General features: G+C 45.6%; 1 protein-coding gene across 1 annotated transcript in view; it reads right to left on the bottom strand.

Moving 5' to 3' along the window:
* Window positions 1-24,566, bottom strand: part of HEN2 (RNA helicase, ATP-dependent, SK12/DOB1 protein) — an 89,353-nt gene extending 64,787 nt beyond the window's left edge. Inside the window, exon 1 of the mRNA XM_086514015.1 lies at window positions 23,309-24,566. Within this exon, the coding sequence (XP_086370141.1) occupies window positions 23,309-24,331 (1,023 nt within the window). The 5' untranslated portion in view covers window positions 24,332-24,566. The remainder of the gene's footprint in view (window positions 1-23,308) is intronic.
* Between the last annotated feature and the right edge of the window lie 479 nt (window positions 24,567-25,045).

The following is a 25,045-nucleotide window of genomic DNA, read 5'->3' as shown; positions in this document are numbered from 1 at the left end:
ATCGCAAAAGCTATTTGAAATAAGTCTAACCCCTCCATGATCACATTTAGAGACCTTACATATGCTACTCAATGACACAAGACGATGGGATTGATGCATAAGCGCAATAAAATCGCATGGTAAACCCTCAGATGTTAGTCCCAATTTCTGCATTATAGCATAAGCTATACAATAGATGTTGCCATCCAAGCCATGGCTACCAACCATCAGGTGGATGCAGATCAACTAATATATGCACACCCCTAGATAAATCCACAAAGAGCCAAGATCCACCTTTAAAGGAAGGCGCAAGTTACAAACTCATGGTAGTCATCCACAAGACAATAAATTTCAATATAACCATCAGCTCCATCATGCACAGTATCGTTTAAGGACTATGGCATTTTCATTGACCAATGATCGGCATAGAACTAGGTTCCAATCTATGCACCCACATACACAAGAATCAATGAACAATGATCAAGGTAAAACAAGGTTTCAATATAAGCTCTCTCTCTCTCTCTCTCTCTCTCTCTCTCTCTCTCTCTCTCTCTCTCTCTCTCTCTCTCTCTCTCTCTCTCTCTCTCTCTCTCTCTCTCTCTCTCTCTCTCTCTCTCTAGCAGCTAAGGTATGGCACGGGACGTTTTATACGGGGCATTTAATATGCATACTAGACGTATTTTTCGAGGATCAAGATAAAATACGTCGCTTTTTTTCAAATATATATTTTTTACAAGTATTATATAAAAAACACGTTTTTTAGCTTCTCTCTCTCTCTCTCTCTCTCTCTCTCTCTCTCTCTCTCTCTCTCTCTCTCTCTCTCTCTCTCTCTCTCTATATATATATATATATATATATATATATATGCCATCCAAAAATGCAAAGAGGAAATGCAAGAGACCATCAACAAGAGACCATCAATGCTTGAGGATAGGGTGGGGTTATTGCGCTAATGCATACAAAGGCTTGGCGAGTAGGTAACAAGAAAAGTGTAAGTGCCACAAACTGCTGACATGTTAAAGCCCTGAAGAATGGAGCCAACTTGCAAATGCCGGCCGAGAGGCCTAAACCCTAAGAAGAACAAGTAACAGAAGAAGAAGTCCTACCAACTTATGGGGACCCCGTCCGATGAGGCCCCAAGTGACATAAAGGATTAAAATAAAGCAGGACCCGCACACATGCGTAGCAACTGATGACATGGCACTTTTCGGATTTTCAGCTGACAGTGCTGACGTGGCAGATTTCCGGGCATTGCTTTTGGACCAAAAGCTTTTGAGTTTGAAGGCTTTTCATGTAAACTGCTTTTCATAGGCCAAGGGCCTTTAAATATGTGCAAAGAGCTCATTCTCTGGCATGCTTCCTGGAGTAGGTGCAGAGTCTGGAATATTGGCTTGTATTGAGTTGATGCAATATAAAGAAATACAGAAAGGGGCGCCAAGGTTTGGGGCCAATACTCTCTGGGGTGGAATTCCGCCACTGTGTCGCGTGTCGTCTCTCTCTCTCTCTCTCAGTTCAATTGTTATTGAAGTGCTAAAAGTCTGTTCAGACTGTTCTTTTCTATTGGCACGTGGTGCCCGTCTTGTGAAAGAAAGCAAGGGGGAAACTTCCAAGGGAAGAGCGCTTATCCTCCGCTTCCTCTCTCTGAAAGCAAAGGAGGACTTTTTGAAGAAAAGACCCACTCTTAAGAATATAGGTATTTTTCTTGGGGACGACCTCACACTCTCGCAGATTGCTCATATGAAGGAGGTAATGCCAGAGATTAGAGCGGCAAGGGGAAAAGGGAAGACTGCCTTTCATAGAGATGGGAGGGTTGTGATAATGGAGCAACGATCCACATGACGGTGCGTGACCTATGGGACTAAATTAAAGGTGGCCACTTGGAACTGTAATGCATCTCTACGCCTTGATGTAGGTGCCTTTGAGGATAGTTTCATTGGGAGGGACATCATTTTCTATTCCGAGACACATCAAGCTCCTCGACAGTCCATGCCACAGGTGAGCGGATATAGATGGGAGACAGCTTGCAGATGAGCGACCCGATCAGGGGTTCAAGGGGAGTGGCAGTTTTATTCAGGGAGGAGTTGCAGTCATTCATACATATAGCACGCAAGGATGAGCATGCAAGGTACATGTGGATGAGACTCAAGGCAGAGACATGCAGATATCTCTACATTGATATTTGCTATTTGAAATTTCCCTCCTAGTACGTAAGTATATGCACCACCTAGAGGACAGTCCCCCTTTTCTATTTTGGATGATGACATATGGGAGTTTTCTAGGGATAGTGACATTATCATACTAGGGGATTTCAATGCTAGGATTGTCCATCATCAGACAGTATTTTATGATACTTCAGAGGAGATGCTTAGGGAGCTTGATGTTACAAAGATGAGCTTATCCACACTATCACAGGATGAAGAGCACACTGAGTATGGCAGATACTTGATAGATATGGGGACTGCACATGGATTGACCATTTTGAATGGCCTACAGAGATTTCCTACATCGGGAGGTTTCACATGTTTTCCACGCGGACATGGGGCTAGCATAGTGGATTATGTTATGGCCCAGCTATGCCTCATTCCATCCTTCCAAGATTTCATGGTGGGCACTAGGCCAGTTGGAGTAGCAGTCGATCATGCTATCTTGTCTTCCACTCTCACGTTTCAGTTCAGCACAGCTCCACTAGGAGAGGTCTCCACACACACTCGGTATACCTTCACGAGGAAGACGGATTCCGTGTACATGGATGAGATATACAGGCAGCTATGCACTCTGGAGCCAGAATGGCCACTAGATGACCTCACTCAGATACTGGCAGAGACGCTCCATGATGCAACATCAGAGGCAAGCCTACACAGAGACGATCGGGGAGCATGCCCCAGTACAGCTGGTATGATGAGGAGTGTAGAGAGACGAGGATCAGATTGCAGAGGGAGGTGATCATGGGTACTACCACACATAGACATTCACAGATTGTCTTTCGCCGCCTAGTGCGACGAAAGAAGAGGGCTTATATATCTCAGCTAGAGCGGCATCTGTATAAGCTGTTTATGAGCCAGGATTCGGGCGAGGCATGGAGACTATTCCATGAGCATTCACCACCACCAGCCATCACCTCCACAGAGACATGGGGGAAATATGCCACATCTCTCTACACAGTATCAGGGCAGCCACCTTTGCCGGATCCACCGGAGACATGCCCTGAGACATGTACTTTCTTTACGGTTGAGAGGGTAAGGAAAGCCATTGACACGATGAAGACAAGGAAAGCACATGACCATGATGGTCTGGAAGCAGAGCACTTCATCCACGCCAAAGATATGCTTGCAGAGCTTCTTGCTATGATGTTTTAATCGAGCCATGTATGAGGGTTTTCTTGAGACAAAAACAATCATTTTCAACCCCCAAAGTGGTCCAGATTCTCAGCCATTACCCCTTTGTGGACAGCAGATAGAAGAGCATCGAATTCAGCCTTAAAGTCATCATCGTCGTCATCGGCATAGTCCCCATTTGCATCAGTCCATGCATCATCATTGTACACCTTTGTCCAATCAAAAGTAGACCACTCTCGCCGACGAGAGTGGGGCCTTCGGAGGAGGGTTTTACAACCTCTCGTGTGTCGTATCTCTCTTCTCTCTTTCTCTCAGTCTCATACACTTGCACGCACAATATCCACTCACTCTCCATAAAGACGGAAGGCTCTCTCCTTCCCTAAGAACTAAAAGGAACCTTGAGCAAATATAGATCACTAATCTTGAGAAAATACAACATTCATTCCGCTGCACCTTACATTGGTATCAGAGCTTTGGAAGTGTTCTGTACTACTCAAGGGAAGAACCACAAGAATTTTTTTTGCTTGTTGAGGTCGCACAAACCCAAGTTCGCTTGGGCGTGTCGATTCCTAATCGTGTTTTGTTGAAGAGTGACAGGAATCCCAAGCAAGAAGGGCTTGTCCAGCCTCCCCCTGTGTCTCTTTTCACTCATTGAGAGCGGGCCGTGCACTTAGCGGCCGGCCAATCGACGTGAGGTGGGAAAAAGCAACCTTGGTGTGAGCGCAAGGCCGCCAAGGGGTGCGCCCGCAGAAAGGAATAGAACTCGGGTGAAGAGAAGATCCTTCTCAAACGCGGTTTGCAAGCGAAAGAAAACCTCAAGAACCCAAGTTCCTCGCGAACTTAAGAACCCAAGATCATAGTGCATGGTCGTCACCCGAAGCGGAGTGGATACTTCGCATACAGGTGATGAGCATGAGAGAGGCGACGAAGACTTTTCCCACCAGGAGATAATTTCTTCAACCCTCCCCGTTCGCCATTTACGCCACCAAGTGCACCAAACCCTATGGAGGCAATGGTCCAGTAGATGATGGCCATGATGGATAGACAAGAAGCAAATCGCCTTGCTTTAGAACGCGAGCGCGGCGAACGCAAAGAACGAAAACAACAAAGAAAGGCGGAAGAGGCGGCACGAAGCGCAGCCATTGAAGCCGAGCGTGCAGCTCAAAGAGTGGCTTTGGAGATTGAGCGTGAAGCTCAACGAGAACGCCGCACTCAAGAATTGCTTCGGGAAGTACTTGCTTCAAAGTCCGACCCACCCAAAGATCGTGGGAGTTCATCAAGTGGCGCAAGCCACGATCCGGACTCCAACAACCCGGTCACCGAGAAGTTGACCTTCAGTAAGTATGACGGTAAGATGGATGCTACGGTTATTCATTCTTGGTTGCACCAATTTAATGCTTATTTTGTGACAACTAAGAAAACAAGCAATAGCAAAGTTTTGACGACAGCTATGTACCTTGCCGCTGATGCCATCAATTGGTACCATGCATGGCAAGAGGCACAGCTAGCTGCATACCTAGAGGAAGCCGACGGATTCACGTCCCTTTCCTTCAATTGGGCTGATTTCCAAGACAAGCTCAAGGCGCGGTTTATGCCACCTCAGTACCTTGCACGATTGAAGGACGATTGGCGCACTCTCAAGCAAAACGGTATGCCGGTTATGTCTTTCTCTAATCGTGTTTTGCAGCTAGGCAAATCGGATGCGGAGCGCAAAGAGGCATTTCTTTACGGATTGGACGAGTATATCAAGTATGATGTCGAGATACTTGATCCAATCGATCTCAACAAAGCGGTAGCGATTGCTCTCGCACACGAGATGAAGCACAACAAAGGAAAGCCTAAGGAAAACAAGACTTCTCAAGAAACCCAGCAGAATTCTCAGAACACACAGAATGGTAAGAATGGTAAGAATGTTAAGAATGGTAATTCTCCTAGCCCTTCTTCCTCTAATTCCTCGAAAAAGAACTCTAACAAAGAATCTAAGGGTAAAGCTAAAGCACCTGCAAAACCTAAGCTAACCCCTGATGAAAAAGCTTCACAAGGAATTATAGGAGGATACATCACGGCTGAAGAACAAGTGATTTATGCTAAAGAAGGTAGATGTTTTCAATGTCACGTCAAGGGTCACATTAAGAAGGCCAGTCCCACCTAAAGAACCAAAAGCACCCACAACTACCACAAGCACTGTCACAACACAACCTGCATCTTCTCCTGACTCTGACACACACATTGATGAGTCTCTCTTGAAGTGTTATGGTCATGTAAAGGGGCAGTGATTTATCATATTGTTTGATCCAGACAGTATGCATGATGTGATTAGTCCCCCTCTTGTTGAGAGAGCCCGCCTAGAGGTTAGTCAGAAATCTCCTCTCGAGGTTTCTGGCTTCGCTCCTGGTATGGACTCTCTCATCACGAAGGAGTGCCTTAATGTGATGTTTACCATTCAACAAGCTTCTTTTCGTAGGAAATTTTCTTGTGTCTCCTCTCTCAGGATGTGATATGATTTTGAGCATTAAATGGTTTCGTGAACTCAACGCTCTCATTGATTTTGAGGCTAACACTCTCATTTTACATGCCAAACCTGATTCCCCCCTCATCATTTGTGTTGAGGAGGGCTTGCATTCTTTGCCTCTCATCTCTCATGTGCAGGTAAAGCGTGAATTACAACGAGGAGCACCAGCAACATTCATCTATCCTGCTCCAGTTTCCCAGAGCATTCAGGCTCCAGCTAAGTATTCAGAGTTTACCAAGTTTAAACATCTCTTTTTGCAAGATGATCTTCCACCTCGTCTCCCACCCGAGCGGCCGGAGGACCATCGCATCGAGCTTATGGAGGGAGCGCAGCCTGTCAGTAAGGCTCCCTACCGTTTGAACAAGTCACAGGAGGAAGAGTTAGAGCGACAACTCACGGAGTTGGTGGCTAGAGGATTCATACGTCCTAGTGTAAGTCCTTTTGCTGCCCCTATTTTGTTTGTTCGCAAGAAGGATGGTTCGTCTCGTTTGTGTGTTGATTACAGAGCATTAAACAAGATGACCGTCAAGAACAAGTTTTCGATGCCTCGCGTTGAGTATATCCTCGATAGGCTCAATGGGGCAAAGATTTTCAGCAAGGTTGATCTCAAAAGTGGATACCATCAGATACGGGTATTCAAAGGCGACATTTTCAAGACCGCTTTTCGCACCGAGCGAGGGCAGTGGGAGTATATTGTTATGCCTTTTGAATTGACAGGTGTCGTGGATACGTTCAATCGTCTCATGGTAGGTCGTTTCGGCGATGTGGTCGGTGTATGTGTGTTCATCTTTTTAGATGATATTCTCATTTTTTCTGCCTCGTGGGAACAACATGAAAGAGATGTTGAAAGGGTACTAACTCATTTGGATGAGTGTCAGTTGTACATTGCAGCTAAGAGGTCTGAATTTTTTCTCACTGAAGTCACTTATTTGGGTTATATCATTTCTGCAGAGGTCGTCAAGCTAGACCCCGCAAAGGTGGAACAGGTTCGTAATTGGGATTTGCCCAAAACTGCATATGATGTGCGTTCTTTTCTTGGTTTATGTCAAGCATATAGTTCGCACATAGAGAATTTTGCACGCATTGATGCACGTATGACTGATGTTTTGAAAGGAGCAAAGACTCGCTGTCAGCGCGTAGACTTGCCCGAGGCAGCCATTGAGGCTTTCGCAGCTCTCAAGGTTCCGGTGACAGAAGCACCGTGTCTTATCCTTGCCTCTTGGGATGATCCCTTTGAGGTATGGACGGATGCGAGCAATGTCGCCATAGGCGCTGTGCTCCAGCAGCATGGTCGTACTGTAGCTTTCCTTGGCCGGAAGCTCAATAGTGCGGAAAAGAATTATTTAGTTTATGATAAAGAACTTTTGTCTGTCATTCACTCTCTTAAGCATTGGAAGCATTTTTTCTATGGTAGAGAGTTTACAGTGCGCACAGATCATCAAGCCCTCAAGTGGCTCCAGTCTATGCCTAGTGCACATTGGAGTGATCGCCAAGCGCGGTGGTCACAATTTTTTGAGCAATTTGGAGGTTTGATTGAGTATGTGTCTGGAAAAGCTAACCCTGTTGCAGATGCGTTGAGTCGCAAAGCACAAATTTTGGCTCTTGAGTCAAGAACCACATTTTCTATACAGGGTGAGTCTTTTGACAGCATGAAGAATCAGTATGCAGATTCGGAGTTTGGTAAGTATTGGTTACAGGCTCTTGCTTCCCAAGGGCCCAGCAACTATCTCATTCGTGATGGATTGATATTTTTTTCGTCAGCGTTTATGTGTGTTGCCCTCTCTCAGGCCAACCATATTGCATGATGCACATGATTCTCTCACGGGTGGGCACAGGGGAATGAACACCACATTGGAAAAGATTGAACGATTTTTTTATTGGCCTAAAATGAGAAAAGATGTGTTTCATTATGTCACACAGTGCACTATATGTCAAAAAGTAAAAGCTCCTCGGGGTAAGCAGCAAGGCCTCTTGCTTTCACTGCCTATTCCCGAGGGACCTTTTCAGGATATCTCTATGGATTTTGTGACTAACTTACCACCAAGTCTACATTCAAGGAACACTCAATGTTTAATAATTGTTGATCGTTTCAGCAAATTTTGCATATTGATTCCTTGTAAAGCCACAGTTACTGCACAAGACGTAGCATGATTGTTCATCAAGCATTGGTACCCCCTCTATGGTTTGCCAAAGTCCATTGTTTCAGATAGGGATGTTAAGTTCACGTCCAACTTTTGGCGCGCACTCTTTGAAAATTTTGGCACAAAGTTGAATTTTTCATCGGCTTTTCATCCACAATCAGATGGTCAAACAGAAATTTACAATCAGTTGGCTTTCGATGTGTTAAAATCTTATGTTCATGATCAACAATCTCAATGGGAGCTCTATCTCCCACTGGTTCAGGCTATTCTAAATGACTCCTTTTCTTCTGCTATTGGTCGAACTCTGTATGAGGCAGCTTTTGGCCGTCGGTTCCAATCACTTTTGACTAGATCGGTCACTCAAATGCCTGATGCCAATGCTGAGAGTCAGTCATTGGATGAGATTTCTGAAAGTGTGAAGCTTCAGCTAAGCGAGGCTCAGGAATCTTATTCTCGGCAGGCTAACAAGCATCGTCAAGAGGTCTCGATCAAGGAAGGAGATTGGGTGTATCTACGAATCATGAAACAACGTCTTAAGCAAGTTGGAAAGAAATGTCCTAAGTTGTCTTTTCGTATGTATGGTCCATTTCCAGTCATCAAAAAGATTAATGAGGTTTCAATGAAATTGCAGTTACCTAACTCATGGTCAATGCACAACGTTTTCCATGTTTCTTGGTTGAAAGTGTTTCAGGGCACACCTCCAAAGGACGTTTCGGAAGAAGAAGAACCGGAGATCATCGATGAAGCTGAAGTCATGGAGCCGGAGCAAGTCTTGTTGCATCGGTTTCGCCATGGTTCGAAGAAACAAGTACGACAATATTTTTTGAAGTTCAAAGATCGAGGAACCGATGAAGCGGTGTGGGTGGACGAAGAGTTCTTCAAGGATTATCCAGAGTTGTTGGCAGACTACAAGGAAGCCATGCAACTCGGTACCAGTACCTCACTTTAAAAAGGAGGAGATGTCACGTGACACATCCAACCCTATGTGTCCGTGGACAAGCTACACCATAGCAGGGTTCCCGTCAGTCCAGTCGGTCTAGATTAGAAGTGATCTGGCACTTTTGTGAGTCTATTCGTAGACCGTGCATGCCCAATCACTTAGTGTAGATGCATATCCTCTGGTTGCACACCGGATAAGCATAAGCATTTCCATCAGAGTCAGTTTGGGGATTTTTCCAATGACTTTATCCTATTTTTGACATTTTTCACTTATTTATTTATTGACTTTTCTTGGGAACTAAGTAGGGCAAATTGGGTAAGTCAATATATAAGCAAACCCAAGTTAGCACAATTGGGCAGATGAGCAAGGAGCACAACAAGCTTTCAAGCAACAGGTACTCCCTCCCTCTCTCAACAAGAACCTCTTCAAGCTTGCCTTGGTGAGACCACCCCCATCAGCCCTAGCGTTTTGGGATCGCTACATCCTCTCCCCCCCTTCGCGTTTTTCCCCCAACAGCCATCGCCAGCAAGGCCGCCTTCTTGGCGTTTTTGCCCATGACCGGCAGCCCCAAACCCTAGCGTTTGCTATCGCCAACAAAGCCTACAAGTGGCAGCGTTTTCAGTCATAAAACGCAGCCCAACACCTGCAACAAAACAGCGTTTTCAGCCTTCGACGACAGCCCCAAAAACGCAGCCTGATCGTGCTAAAACCTCAGCGTTTTTGTCATCCATATGAGCCTCGACAAATCAGGGATTTTCAGCCATAAAAACAGCAGCAAAACAATCATTTTCAACCCCCAAAGTGGTCCAGATTCTCAGCCATTACCCCTTTGTGGACAGCAGATAGAAGAGCATCGAATTCAGCCTTAAAGTCATCATCGTCGTCATCGGCATAGTCCCCATTTGCATCAGTCCATGCATCATCATTGTACACCTTTGTGCAATCAAAAGTAGACCACTCTCGCTGACGAGAGTGGGGCCTTCGGAGGAGGGTTTTACAACCTCTCGTGTGTCGTATCTCTCTTCTCTCTTTCTCTCAGTCTCATACACTTGCACGCACAATATCCACTCACTTTGTTCGTCATCATAGCAATCTCCATAAAGACGGAAGGCTCTCTCCTCCCTAAGAACTAAAAGGAACCTTCAGCAAATATAGATCACTAATCTTGAGAAAATACAACATTCATTCCGCTGCACCTTACACCCTTATACACAGTGTATGGGACCTCCCTAGAGACAGACACGCTCGGCTAGCCTTGGAGTCATCCCGACAGCTAGCACTGCAGGATGACACAACATGTTGGTATGGGCAGATGACATCATGGTTTCAGCATGGATAGATTCACTCCCTTCTAGTACTCCTTGGATGCACCCTCCCTATCTCTCACACAGACAGGGATCACCAGACTCATCCATCAGGATCTGATTCAGTTAGATACCAGGAGCACATGGATACAGTTGGCACAGGAGTTGAGCACGAAGATGGCTTCTATAAAGAGAATCTTCTCCAAATCACGGAGGACGGTTTTGTGACTAGGCTTGCATACATGGATACACACTTATCTCATGGGATACGATCTGCTATTGGGCAGATATGCACATCCTCACATCAGCTTCAGATTGAGACTGGAGGGGTACCAGCAGAGGCTAGGATATGTCATTTATGTCGCCTAGAGCCAGAGTCAGAGTTGCACTACACATGTCACTGTCCGGTGTACTATGAGATACGAGGCTGCTTCCACTATCTATTCAGAGAGGATTTTGGACCATTTTCTAGAGTCATGACATACGAAGATCAGAGATGTCTTGGATTGTTTCAACTAGAGCTGCGCAAACATAGAGAGAGCTTATTGAGGACATCACGGGAGAGCCAATCTCAGAGACTAATCACAGACTTCTTTACGCCAGCCCGATGACAGTCAGAGGAGCAGTCATCACAACACATCTCAGATCCCACCCACACCAAAGGTACACGGATCGATCGAGCCATTGAGCTAGGTAGATCCACGCGTCCACGACCACGAGGGGCCTCACATCATCGACGGAGGTGGCAGTAGAGGATCAAGACCATCCTAGCTCGACATGCAAGACGACCAGTCAAAGTATTGACCACGGAGGATATTGATGAGATTCGGCAGCGACCGATGAGGGATCTCATCTGATGATTTGTATCTCAAATGATCCATTTTTGTTTCAGCTTTGTATCAGCTAACCCATTATATCAGCCCTTACCCATCACCCCTCCCCACCTATTTCGTTACAGTTTCAGTTTTTCAGTTCTTTGTACTTTTTGTACTCAACACACTATATCTGATTCACCAATTGTAACTTTTGGTCTCATATGCCACTTTGGCCTCTTGAAGACGTTAATATAACATTTCATTTCATTTCATCTCTCTCTCTCTCTCTCTCTCTCTCTCTCTCTCTCTCACACACACACACACACACACACACTTTTTTTTTTTTTGTAAACCTATTTGATTAATTTATTAGTGGGAAACCTCAAAACGAGGAAAACCTACCAAAAGGGTAATATACAAGGGGAAGAACACACAACTACTCAGTTGTACTAAGTAGCTAGAAACATTCATAGGAAAGCCGATGTATCTCTACAGTGATATCACCAACTGTCACGTGACACATCCAACCCTATGTGTCTGTGGACAAGCTACAGCATGATCAGGGTTCAATCGGTCCAGTCAAGTCTAGATTAGAAGTGATCTGGCACTTTTAGTGAGTCTTCGTAGACCGTGCATGCCCAGTCACTTAGTGTAGATGCATATCCTCTGGTTGCACACAGGATGATCATCAGTATTCCCTTCAGAATCCATCAGATTCAGTCAAGGGAATTTTCCAGAGCATTTAGCCTATTTTTTATATTTTTCACTTATTATTTTTAAGTGACTTTCCAACAAAAGTAGGTAGGGCAATTTTGCTAAGTTAATATATAAGCAAACCCAAGTTAGCACTTTCTGGCAGAAGAGGCAGCAAGAGCACATGCTCAACAGACACCTTCTCAGCAAAACCCCCAGCATTAACCCCTTGGCGTTTTGGTTCCTCCATCCTCGCCATAGACACATCAGCCCCAACCTTTCTCAGTTGCATCATCGCCATCATCACCACCTTGTGTAGCGTTTTTGCATACCATCGTCAGCACCAGATCCCTGGCGTTTTCAGCCTCCCCGTCTTCGCCAGCACATCAGAACTGCATAGCGTTTTCACTAACGCTAGGAAGTCAAAGTAGCGTTTTTTTGTTTTCAGCCCATTCCGCATCAGAACAGTAGTGTTTTCAGCCCTATGGGACAGCAGCAGAATCAGCCCTAGAAGCATTGCAGAAGACCCCCATTTTCAGCCCTCAAAAACGCAGCCAAAACAGTCATTTTCAGCCACCCAAAACAGCCCAAAGATTAGCAGATTTTCAGCAGTTAGAAGACCGCAGATTTCAGCCCTAAAGTCATCGTCGCCATCACCGTCGTCGTCATCGGCATAGTCCCAAGTTGCATCAATCCATTGCATCCACATTGTACCACTTTGTGCAATCATAAGTAGACCACTCTCGCTGACGAGAGTGGGGCCTTCGGAGGAGGGTTTTACAACGTCTCTGGTGTCGTATCTCTCTTCTCTCTCTATCTCTCAGTCTCATTCACTTGCACGCACAGTGTCCATTCACTTTGTTTGTGATCATCGCATTCTCTCATTAAGAACGGAAGGCTCTACCTTCCATAAGAACTAAAAGGAACCTTGAGCACAGTTCGGAGCACTCATCTTTAGCAAAGCGCAAACATTCATTCCGCTCCACCTAACATTGGTAACAGAGCTTTGGCAGTGTTCTGTATCACTCAAGGAAAGAACCACAAGAATCACAAGAATTTTTTTTGCTTCTTGCAGTCGCACGAACCCAAGTTCGCTTGGGCGTGTCGATTCCTAATCGTGTTTTTTGAAGAGTGACACGAATCCCAAGAAAGAAGGGCTTGTCCAGCCTCCCCTTGTGTCTCTTTTCACTCATTGAGAGCGGACCGTGCAGTTAGCAGCCGGCCAATCGACGTGAGGTGGGAAAAAGCAACCTTGGTGTGAGCGCAAGGCCGCCAAGGGGTGCGCCCGCAGAAAAGAGTAGAACTCGGGTGAAGAGAAGATCCTTCTCAAACACGGTTTGCAAGCGAAAGAAAACCTCAAGAACCTCAAGAACCCAAGAACCCAAGTTCCTCGTGAACTTAAGAACCCACAAGCACCCACAACTTCAGAATGGTCATCACTCGAAGCGGAATGGATACTTCGCTTGGAGGTGATGAGCATGAGAGAGGCGAAGAAGAATTTTTCCCACCAGGAGGTTTTTCTGACCGTCGCTCTTCACCATCTACGACACCGATTGCACTAACTCCAATGGAGGAGTTGGAGCTGTTGTTTATGGAACAAAATTTACAACGCGAAGCAAGAAATGCAGCAAGAATGGCAGCCATAGCGCGTGAGCGCGAGCAAGCACGCTTGGAAGCCAAAGAACGACAAGCCAAATTAGATCGTGAGCACGCAGAAAGACAAGCAGAGAACAAAGCAAGACAAGCAGAATTTGATCGTGAGAACAAAGCAAGAAGGGAAGAGATGTTGCGACTCTTTTCTCAAGTGCAGGCACAGATGCGAGAGATTCGGAAAAGGAGACTCTCTCAATCTCTTCTTCTCCAAAGCATGACACACAAGATTTGCATGATTGTGTGAAGCATGATGATTTGGATGACAACGATTTGCATGATGATTTGGATGACAAAGATAAGCATGATGATTTGAATGATATTGCTAAGCACGATGATTTGGATGCCAATGACAAGCATAATGATTTGCATGATCAAGATGTGATTTCTCACAAGCATGATGAGTTGCATGAAGATGATGTGATTGTTCACAAGGATGATGTGTTAGTGGATGCTTTTTCTAGCAAAGCTAACCTCGTTGTGGATTCGATCAATCACGAAGAACGGATCTTGGCTTTCGAGTCGAGGTCCAAAGAACCCCCACAGGACGATTCGATCATTCAGGAAGAACCGATCTTGGCTCTCGAGCCTAGATCCAAAGAACCATCACAGGAAGTATTATGTGTTCGCATGATTCATACGCACGCATTGTTCGAATGTTTCATTCGTGATCGTTTCCTGTATTTTAGTCAGCATCTTTATGTGATCCCTTTTCCTAGGCATGACATATTGTATGTTGAGCACGTTTCTCTCATGAATGAGCACAGATGTATGCGGATTTCTCATGAAAAGCTGAAAAGTATGTATGTAAGGAAGTCACATTCCATGTCTCTTCCTTGGCATGACACAGTTGTAGAAAGAGCACAAGAAACTATGAGCATCAAGCATGGGCATGTCCATTGTGATTTGCCACAGTTGATTGATTTAGATCAGAAACACAAGATTCGATCTCATTGTTTGCGTGTATGTGGTGAACGGTTTAGCACTCTTCTCTTTGTTCATCTACATTGCATGTACAGTCTTTGGCGAAGACAAGATTTTTTTCCATTCACTTTACATGGAATAGGTATGTTCATGGTTTTGTGTTGGAAATGGTTTTAGGAATTTTCAGCCATGGAGATTCTTGAAGAAGAAAGAAGCATGACTATCAACGAAGTTGAAGCATCGAAGGAGCCACAGAAGACTTTGTGTCGCTTTCGGCGCGGCCCAAATTGTTTGCGTGTATGTGGTGAACGGTTTAGCACTCCGTCTCTTTGTTCATCTACATTGCATGCACAGTCTTTAGCGAAGACAAGATTTTTTTCCATTCACTTTACATGGAATAGGTATGTTCATGGTTTTGTGTTGGAAATGGTTTCAAGAATTTTCAACCATGGAGATTCTTGAAGAAGAAAGAAGCATGACTCTCGACGAAGTTGAAGCATCGAAGGAGCCACAGAAGACTTTGTGTCGCTTTCGGCGCGGCCCAAAGAAGCAAGCATTGCAGACCTTTATGAAGTTCAAGTACTGCACGATCCACACATCAGAGTGGGCCGGCGAAGAGTCCCTTCCAAGATTCCGGATGCTATTGGCGATCTCCCTCGACGCCATACAATTCGGTACCAGTACCTCACTTTGAAAAGGAGGGGATGTCATGTGACACATCCAATCCTATGTGTCCGTAGACAAGCTACAGCATGATTAGGGTTCAGTCAGTCCAATCAAGTCTAGATTAGAAGTGATCTGGCACTTTTAGTGAGTCTATTCGTAGACCGTGCATGCCCAGTCACTTAGTGTAGATGCGTATCCTCTAGTTTCACACAGCATAATCATCAGTATTCCCTTCAGAATCCATCAGATTCAGTAAAGGAAATTTTCCAGTGCATTTAGCCTATTTTCCCTATTTTTGATATTTTTCACTTATTATTTTTAAGTGACTTTCCAACAAAAGTAGGTAGGGCAATTTTGCCAAGTTAATATATAAGCAAACCCAAGTTAGCACTTTCTGGCAGAAGAGGCAACAGTAGCACATGCTCAACAGGCACCTTCTCAGCTGAACCCCCAGCAGTAACCCCTTGGCGTTTTCGTTCCTCCATCCTCGCCATAGACACATCAGCCCCAGCGTTTCTCCGTTGCATCATCGCCATCATCACCAACTTGTGTAGCGTTTTTGCATACCATCATCAGCACCAGATCCCTAGCGTTTTCAGTCTCCCCGTCTTCGCCAGCACATCAGAACTGCATAGCATTTTCACTAACGCTAGGAAGTCAAAGTAGCGTTTTTGGTTTTCAGCCCATTCCGCATCAGAACAGCAGCGTTTTCAGCCCTATGGGACAGCAGCAGAATGAGCCCTAGAAGCATTGCAGGAGACCCTCATTTTCAGCCCTCGAAAATGCAGCCAAAACAGTCATTTTCAGCCACCCAATACAGTCCAAAGATTAGCAGATTTTCAGCAGTTAGAAGACCGCAGATTTCAGCCCTAAAGTCGTCATCGTCGGCATAGTCCCAAGTTGCATCAGTCCATTGCATCCGCATTGTACCACTTTGTGCAATCATAAGTAGACCACTCTCGCCGACGAGAGTGGGGCCCTCGCAGGAGGGTTTTACAAGGTCTCTGGTGTCGTATCTCTCTTTTCTCTCTATCTCTCAGTCTCATTCACTTGCACGCACAGTGTCCATTCACTTTATTTGTGATCATAGCATTCTCTCATTAAGAACGGAAGGCTCTACCTTCCATAAGAACTAAAAGGAACCTTGAGCACAGTTCGGAGCACTCATCTTGAGCAAAGCGCAAACATTCATTTCGCTGCACCTAACACCAACTTCCAAGGCAAACTGTAACGATTGCCTAAGGGTGTCACGAGGACGTGGCAGTTATTAACCATGTCACAGAGATGTGGCAACTGCTAACCTTGGTTGTTGGTTTCCTTCCAATGGGGTTTATTTTATTTGTTTTGAGACCCTCTTTTTGAAGTAGCAAACGGTCGGACATTGTATGGCCAATGTGAACGGTAGATTCACCCGCAGACGGGAAGTGGTCGCACTGGAATTCGTATGGTAAGAGGATGTCTAGGCTCAGAGCAAGATCATATAGGTCCCCCCGTCGCACTTAGCAAGTTGGTGGATACTAGGAAGTGAACTCAATTAAGGCGTAAAGTCAAGGTGGGACTACCAACAAAAAGTATCCGACAGTTGGGCCACATTGCATTTTTGGATGCGGTCCCAATGAGGATAGATGGTCAGAAGACCAGTGGGAGCCCAACGGAAGCATCTCCTAAAATTTAGGGAACTGCTATTTTGGGCCATGAGATGTGTTCGCGTCATTACCTCCGGTATGACTAGGGGAACATTTTATATCTCTGCCGCGAAGTCAACTGACGCGTCGGTTGGGATATTTTTAAGCGGCGAACCCGAAACGGGAAAATGCTTGAAAATGCGCCAAGTGTCACATTTTCGTGAACTTTCCTCTTGCAGAAAAATGGGCGCTGATTTTTATGCTGGGAGAGGCCTCATTTCAGCTTTTGTCACAGGTTAAGAGCTATGGAGTGCTTCCTTTCCCTCTCATGTACAGTGTGGTGCTAGGAGTGATGCCTTGCACACTACACACTGCTCTCTCTCTCCCCTACGTGCAGTTATGTGATGCCCCACAAGAGGGCTACTCATTTGACTGATGTACAGTTGTGTGGGTTCATGCTTTTGTGCTGAGGCAAGAGCCTCCTTGAGCAGGAACAGGGGTAGCTAACTGCTGCTCCAAAGCAGGCACTGGTGAGGGTCATAACCTCACCGTACAGGTGCAAAATCAGCGCTGTATATGCGCTGTAAATTCACTGTTTTTCAGCCATACGAACGCCAGGACCATTGGGAATCGTGCCCCACTGGCAGAGGACAGTAAGGGGACTGTTTGGGGCTGAAAACAGGGCAAAAACCAGTAAATACAGCGTGCTGAATTTACTGTTTTTGGACAAGAATCAGAGGGTATACGCCAGTGCAAGTGAGTTCCAGCAGGGGAATTGGTTTCGCGCAAGTTTTGGGGCTGTTATGCTGCCGAAATTTGGCCAAATCAAATGGTATCTAGGTGGATACACGTGAAGGATTCCCAGGACCTTTCCTTGTAATTTACCCTCCTATAGAATAAAGAAATACCGAAAGGGGCGCCAATTTTGGGGCCTACAGGTTGTCGGCGTCTGCTCGGAGCATTCTAGCTTCCGAGCCGTGTGTGTGATTAAGTGTTAACTCCCGTCGCAGGTTTTCTTTGCAAAGTGCTGTGTGTGTGTATAAAGTAAAGAATTTCGGGTGAAAGCCAATGCCTACCGCCCTACGGGCCGGTTTCAAAGGGAAAGCTTGAAGAGCGGGAACGGGTCTGCAAGAGCACGATGAAACATGTAAGCATTACGCTGACTGCGCAGGGTCTAATAAGCCCAGTATCTGACCCACATAAAGAAGACCACAAAACGTTGTAGTGTCGGTGAGAAAATACCAAATACCAAGAACCTTTTGTGAAAAACAACCCCAGGAAAGCAGAGCAACATACAGGCCGATACGGCGAAGGAAGTCTCAAGTAACGCAACAATCCCACAAAAGAAATGATAAATATCTTCTTCTGCAGTGGAGCAACGGACGCAAGAGGAGGAGCGAATATGACGCTCCCTAAGAAAAGTGCCAACAGGAAGCACTCCAAGCAAACAACGCCAAAGAAAGAGTCGCTCCTTCAACGGCAAGTGACTTTTCCACAAGGCAGAGAGAAGCTTCCTCCACCAAAGATCAGATTTGTGCACGTGCGAAAGGGCATTACGATGATCAGCAAGCCAAGATAGTGGTGGCAGAAGAGCATAAATTCGACCCATAGAAATATCCCGAAAAGGCGTATCTCGAAGAGCCCAATCAGACATGCATCACCATCAGGTAAAGGTGAAACTGGTAAAAAGTAATGCAACATACTTTGAAGTTCTCTCCAAAACTGACGGTAATGCATGCCCAATCCAAAACGACGAGCGGCGAAGGGAAACTCAAAAGTAAATCCAGCCTCATCGACGACATTCTCAAGCACATGAATGCCACGGCCTGAGAGAAAATAAGCCTGGTGAGGGGAGCGGTCGACCAAAGTAAGAGAAAATGCTCGGCTCCAATGGACTCTCCAAACGAATTGAATCACCTTCCTGCCCAGGATTCCATAAAAGATGAATCGTAACCTCTTTCCAGGCAGACACTAAAGTGGAAGCAAGAGGACATCCAGGAATGTACCCTTCCATCTTGCCGAAAACCACCTCCCAGATAGATGGTTGCCAATGGCCAAAAGAGGAAGTAACAACATGCAGACCAAGGTGTGCAAACATAAGAGTCCAAGGCTCAATTTGCTGCGCAAGTGTAGGCAACAACGTAGCTTTCCGAGCAAGAACATGCCTGCGCAAATCCAAAATGTTAAGGCTACCCATGCGTTTAGGAGTGCAAAGCTTTCCCATAGACATCAAGCGCAGGCCTTTTTTCTGTGCATGGGTCCGCCACAAATGGGCATAATGTCTGACATAAGAGAATCAAGGCAACGACGAGGGCAATGCATCAATGGCAAAAAGAACTTAACATAAGCCAACAGGATACTCTGAACAATTCACAGACGAACATGCAATGGCCAAGTGAATAACTTCCAGTAGTGCAATTTGACTTTCAATCGTTGCATAACCCAATCCACTTTCTGAGAATGAGTGACATTCCATCCAATTGGATAACCCAAATGCCTAGTAATCACGTTTGGAGAAATAATATCACCTAGCCACAATAGACTGTGCCAATCACAAGAACGAAGAGGCAGAAGCTTCGATTTACAAAAGTTGACTTTAAGCCCAGCCGCAATGCCAAAGAGTTCCAATGCTTCCATAATCACTTCGACAGCAACCTTCTGATTACGAGGCATAAACAACGAATCATCTGCATAAGCCTGGCCAACAAAGGTACGACCCGAAGGTAACTGCGAACCATGAAGACGCTCAACCGAGGTCAAGTGATCAAAATAAATCAACAGCGGGTGAGTGGCTATAGCACACAGCAATGCACTAAGGGGCAACCCTACCTGACCGAACAACCAAGAGGCCAGGATTTTGTTAATTCGCCTTCCAAGATTCCCGAAGACGTGCTACATGCATACAAGAAATAAACCACATTGGCAATTTTAGGACCAAACCCTAGGCACCTCATAGTGACAGCAATGAAATCCCATTGTACAGTGTCAAAGGCCTTTTCAATATCAACTTGCATAACCAACACATCCTGATGTGTATACTTAGCATACTCCATGCCAATCATAACATTAGCCAAATTGTCCAAAATCTGACGACGTGGAATGAAACAATATTGAACCTGATAGTCCTGCAAAAAGATGGTCCTTAATGCGGTGCACCAGCATCTTAGCCAATATCTTGTAAATCACCGGCATCAAAGTAATCGGGCGCCAGTGAGAGAATCGCTCGCAAAGCGCTTGCTTAGGCAACAATTTAAGTAAACCTTCTTTCCAAAATAGAGGCAAATCCTGTTTCTGCCATGCTACATTAATCATGAAAAGCAATGGAAATTCAAGATCCTCCCAAAAGGAGAGAAAGAATTCCACAGTAAGCCCATCCCAACCGGGAGACCACCAACGGCCCAAAGCAAGTAACGCACTATGCAATTCCGAGGCAGTGAACGGATCCTCAAGGCAACATGCATCCTGCGAGGATATGATCGGATGAACAAAGGAAAGCATCAATTGACGCGCATGGCAAGCAACCGAGGATGCCTGAGAAGGAGCAGCAAACACCTGTCGATAATGCAAAACCATGGCATCAACAAGTTCTTGCCTTGAAGAAGTCCAAACACCTGGGGAAAGCATAACCCGCTTGATTGCTTGCGAGACCCTCGCATGATGCAAATGCTTGAAAAATTGCTTCGAAGCACAACCTTTATCCACGAAAGCCGGTTGACGGGCATGCGTCTGCCATTTAGCAAGTTTACGCTTGTCATTATGTTGAATACACACACAGGCTTCGCACAACTCCGATATCTCAGAGTCAGACAAAGGCCGCAAATCAACCAACATTTGCAACTGTTTGACAAGCTTGCTTCGCATCCTTAACATCCCTCCGAGTACACTGCATGTAATGCGTGCCATAGTCATAAATGACACTTTGCACCCTCATAACTAAGCGATACCACGCAGCATCAAGATCAAAATGCATGTGAGCAAGAAGCGCGGGAATAATATCAGAAATCATGTCACGAAAGGCCGCATGAGTGAGATAAGCATTGTTAATATGTACCAGGCGTTTCCTAGAAAGAGGTCGATCACAACGAGACTGCCCAAAACTCACATTCAACAAAACAAGGTAATGATCAGATAACTGTAAAGTGTAATCGATACTGACCTCACATACAAAATCCTCATATTGTTGCAGATTAGCAAATACCATCGATCCAACCGCGCTCGATAAGAAGAGTGAGCAACATGCAAAAGTAAATCCAGGGGCCTTTGGGTGCAAATGCCGCCATAAATCGATCATCGAAGTAGCAGCAAACAGATTATCCCATTCTAGCCTTCCCGCAGACAGCATGTGTGAAATACCTGTGGTGCTATCATCCATCGCAGGGATATTATTAAAATCACCACAAAGGAATGCATTTGAAGTCCATAAATGAGAAGAGCTGTCTCGCCATAGAGCAGCCATTTGCCCAAATGTTGTATGCGCATAAACACCTCCAAATTCATAAACCTGACCGATCATCAGGCATTGAACTACCATCCAACGGCCCTGCGGATCATTGTACAAGAGGGCTGGCTGAAGCTCATGCCGAACCGGCATCAATAAATCTGAATAGTCTTGCAAACCAGCATATGCAACCCAATAACCAGCAAAATAAGAGCACTGACCAGCAAAGTCATGCTGATTGTGTTCTTGCAAAATTACTATATCTGCCCTACATGTATGTACATAGTACCAGGTCAATCGTCATTTGTCAAGGTTACATAACCCACGCACATTGTATGTAATGCATTTAATGGAACTGTGCATTAGAAATCATATGTACATCGACGAGAGACACAAGGATCAAGTCGAGATGCCCATATGGACATCTCCATCCACCACATCCATACCAGAACCCATTCGCTGAGTGAAAACAGGAGACTTGTCCATAGGATCTGCCTGAGAGGTGGAAGCCTCACCCAAAAGCACATCCTTATAAGAATGCATCGCTATTTCCCAAGCATCAATCAACGTGCGATTGTCATTGCAAGGAAGCTGCTTAAACGATACATTCTTGTTGGCATTAACCAGAGGAACATAATTACGGGAGGGGGTTGGAGTACGAATTTTCACTGTCTTTTTAGGCACCGCCCATGAGCTAACATCACCTGACCCAACCTTCTTGCCTTTCCCTGCATTTACATTCCCAACGTCAATAGACTACGGATTTTTGTTTTTCCCTTTGTCTACATTGGGAATCACCTTCATAGTAGAAACTCCATTCAATTTAGCTTCACTACCAGATTTGCCTACAAGGGCAGGGGCAGCCGAAAGAGGAGGCTGTACAACTGGTTCAGGACATTCAGATTGCATGTGACCAAATCTACCACATCTGAAACAAGAGTTCGCAAATTTTCCCCATTTGAGTTTAAAAGGAGCTTGCCAACCCATGGACCCCCTAAATCCACCATGATTCCATCCGGGGTATGCTTGTCCGTATCCCAACGAACGCAAAACCTATTGGTATTCGCATCCAATTTTGGAGGGCAAATTACCTTGCCAAGCTACGCAGCCAGCAACGGAAGAAAATGCCTCCACGTGCAAGGGAAATCAACTATTTCCACCAACACTGGACATTTGTGACGAATAAGACTTTGATAGTCCTTCGTAAGTGACCACAGTAGAACATGAGTCATCTGCGTGCCAACAAAGAGCGGAGACATCTCCAACAAAAGGTTTCTAGCTTCAGTGTCTGCCAGTAAAACCTCATAGAAACCCAGAGCACCAAAAGAAACGCCTCAAACAGCCTGATGTTTAAGAAGGAAATCAATCCATTGTCCGACATTCTCCGCAATTGGCATTTTGCCCGGGAAAAACAAGATGACCGCATTCTTGGCGTATTGTGCTACCGGATTCATAAGGTCCTGTACTGGAATTCGCACCTCAAGAGCAGATGCCTGACCATTCCAAGCTTTACGGGCTTCTTCGAAGTCTTCATACAGACAGCTTTTGATTTCAGAAGCACTCTCGGAAACGTTATCCATGGCTTTATGACGCTTAAACACACACTGGAACTCTGACATGCAGCAACTGGACCACGTCCCAAACCAAAACGAAAGATTTTTTTTGTATTTCTGTTTTTTATCTATTCACAAAGGCCGCAGAGATATATACATCAGCCACAGAAGATATACATCTTGCAGGGCAAACTGTGCAAATTTTAGAGCCTGTAGAATCAAACTGTTACGAACTGCCTGTACAATTGCAAACTGTGCAAATTTTAGAGCCTGTAAAATCGAACTGTTATGAACTGCACTGACTGTAGTACGCCTGGCGCTGAGGATGCAGCAGGTCGCACAAGGCTGACGGGGGCAAGCCCACAATAGGGTTAAGCTGCGCAGGGCAGACTGCTATAGGCACACACACACACACACACTCTGCTGTATACCACACACACGCGCGCTTCTAACAGCAGCCTGCGGGCTCGTGACAGGCAGGCAGAAAAAACAGCGCGCTGCACGCAGAGGGTGCAGGCCAAACGCGCGAGGAGGGGCTGCCAAAGAACTCCCCGCAGGGCAGAGGGGGCAGCCCACGCAGGGCAAAGGGGGCAGCTCGCGCGAGACAAAAACGCTACAGCTCCACACACACACACACACACAGAGACAAGAGCATACATCAATACAAAAGTCTGTGTACTGAATTTCTATTAGTACATGTCATACACGTTAATTACCATGATAGAGAAAATACCTTCACAATCTTGTACACATCCAGACCTGTGTTAGAACCACCACGACCACCACCACCAGCTCCTCCTCTCCCCTTTGCTCCCCTGCCTCCCCTTCCACCTCTGCCCATTCCGCGTCCACCACCACTTGGTGAAGCAAAACCATCTTCTTGGATAGAATTACTTTCAAAGGATGATACCAATTTGCTGTAGCTGTCTTCTCTAAATTGCCCCTTTTCATCTACCACTAGGTACAGGCCAGAGCCCCCTACTGGAAAGGCATAATGCTGTAATGGAGTTGGTCTGAAATCAGTGTAAACAACATGGCATGGTTGCTTGTGCAAATGGCAGATCCACTCTGCAAATTCAGTGGCATTGGACATTGTTGCCGATAAAAAGACCATCTTTATAGCTGGAGGCAGAAAAATTATGCTTTCTTCCCAAACAACACCTCTTTCCCTGTCCCTCATGTAATGGATTTCATCAAAGATGACCCATGCGACTTCCTTGAGAACCTCAGAACCTCTATATAACATTCCACGGAGAATCTCGGTGGTCATGACTATGCAGCTTGCATTAGGCGATATAGAAACGTCGCCAGTCATAAGTCCAACATCACTAAACTCCTGGCTAAGTTCCCTGTATTTTTGATTGCTGAGGGCTTTGAGTGGAGAAGTGTAAATAACCCTTTGATGGTCTCGGAAGGCCATGGCGATAGCATACTCAGCTACGGCAGTTTTCCCTGCTGATGTGTGAGCTGAAACAAGAACAGACTCATTGCGCTCAAGGCAAGCAACCGAGATTTCCTGGAAAGGGTCCAAGGTAAACGGATATGTCTTTGCAGAAGGACCTTTGTAGACTGGATTGTCAATGGTTCCATGTGTATTCTCATCTTGTAAGCACACAAATCCAGGAGGCATGGCCACTTCATGTACACAGGAGCGTGTGACGCTGTGCCGTTTGGGCTCAGACGGCATGGAAGCACCATTTGCGTTTTCTAAACTCTTCCGCTTGCCAAGAGTAGTACTGCTCGGAGCTTCGTCCATCGCCACCTTGTGAGAATGTCGCAATTGCAGTTCAAAAGCTACGGCTATGAGAAACTAGCAGCTTAATCTGTGCAAACCCTACTAGAATTGAAATTCAAGTGACCTGCAGAACGCAAAATTCAAACCCTACGCGTAGACAAGAAAGCCAGACTGACGCTCCTCCGACGCGAAGGCTCCGAATTGCATGGAGCGTAACATGAGCGTAACATAGAAATGGCCTCCTTAGGTTCATTTTTTGAATGTTGAGACTCCGACTCAAGCACTTTGACATTCGATTCAATTTTTTGGAAAAATGTGAGGGTCGCATAGATGAGGAGTGATGGAGGGGTGAGGTGGTTTAGGTTAGGGTGGGGCTTTTGAGGTGGTGAGTTGAGAGTAATCTTGGGACCTAGGATTCTTCTCTCTCTCTTGGCAAGCGTATGTTACTAGAGCGACGGGTCTATAGGTGTGAGCTATGGGTCTATAAGTGTGCCCTTTTTGCACGAGGGCTGAGTGGGGCTACCGTGTAGGATACTTTTGATTAGGTTTTAGGTCTTTTGGAGGGGAGGCTTTTGGGCACAACCCTTGTGCTACACCCCTCCTCTCCCAAAGCTTTTCACCCGCCAAATATGTCCCTACACTGCACTTGCCACTATTTCTCACGAGCATTGTGCCACACTCCTCTATCAAACCTTGTGCAAGATGTGCTCCTACACCAGCTGCAGGTTGTCGTGT

Source organism: Adiantum capillus-veneris, chromosome 6 (assembly GCF_014529385.1).
Source record: "Adiantum capillus-veneris isolate H3 chromosome 6, ASM1452938v2, whole genome shotgun sequence".
Classification (NCBI taxonomy): Eukaryota; Viridiplantae; Streptophyta; class Polypodiopsida; order Polypodiales; family Pteridaceae; genus Adiantum; species Adiantum capillus-veneris.
The sequence above is the reverse complement of the archived record's forward strand: the minus strand, read 5'-3'. Positions and strand labels throughout refer to the sequence as shown.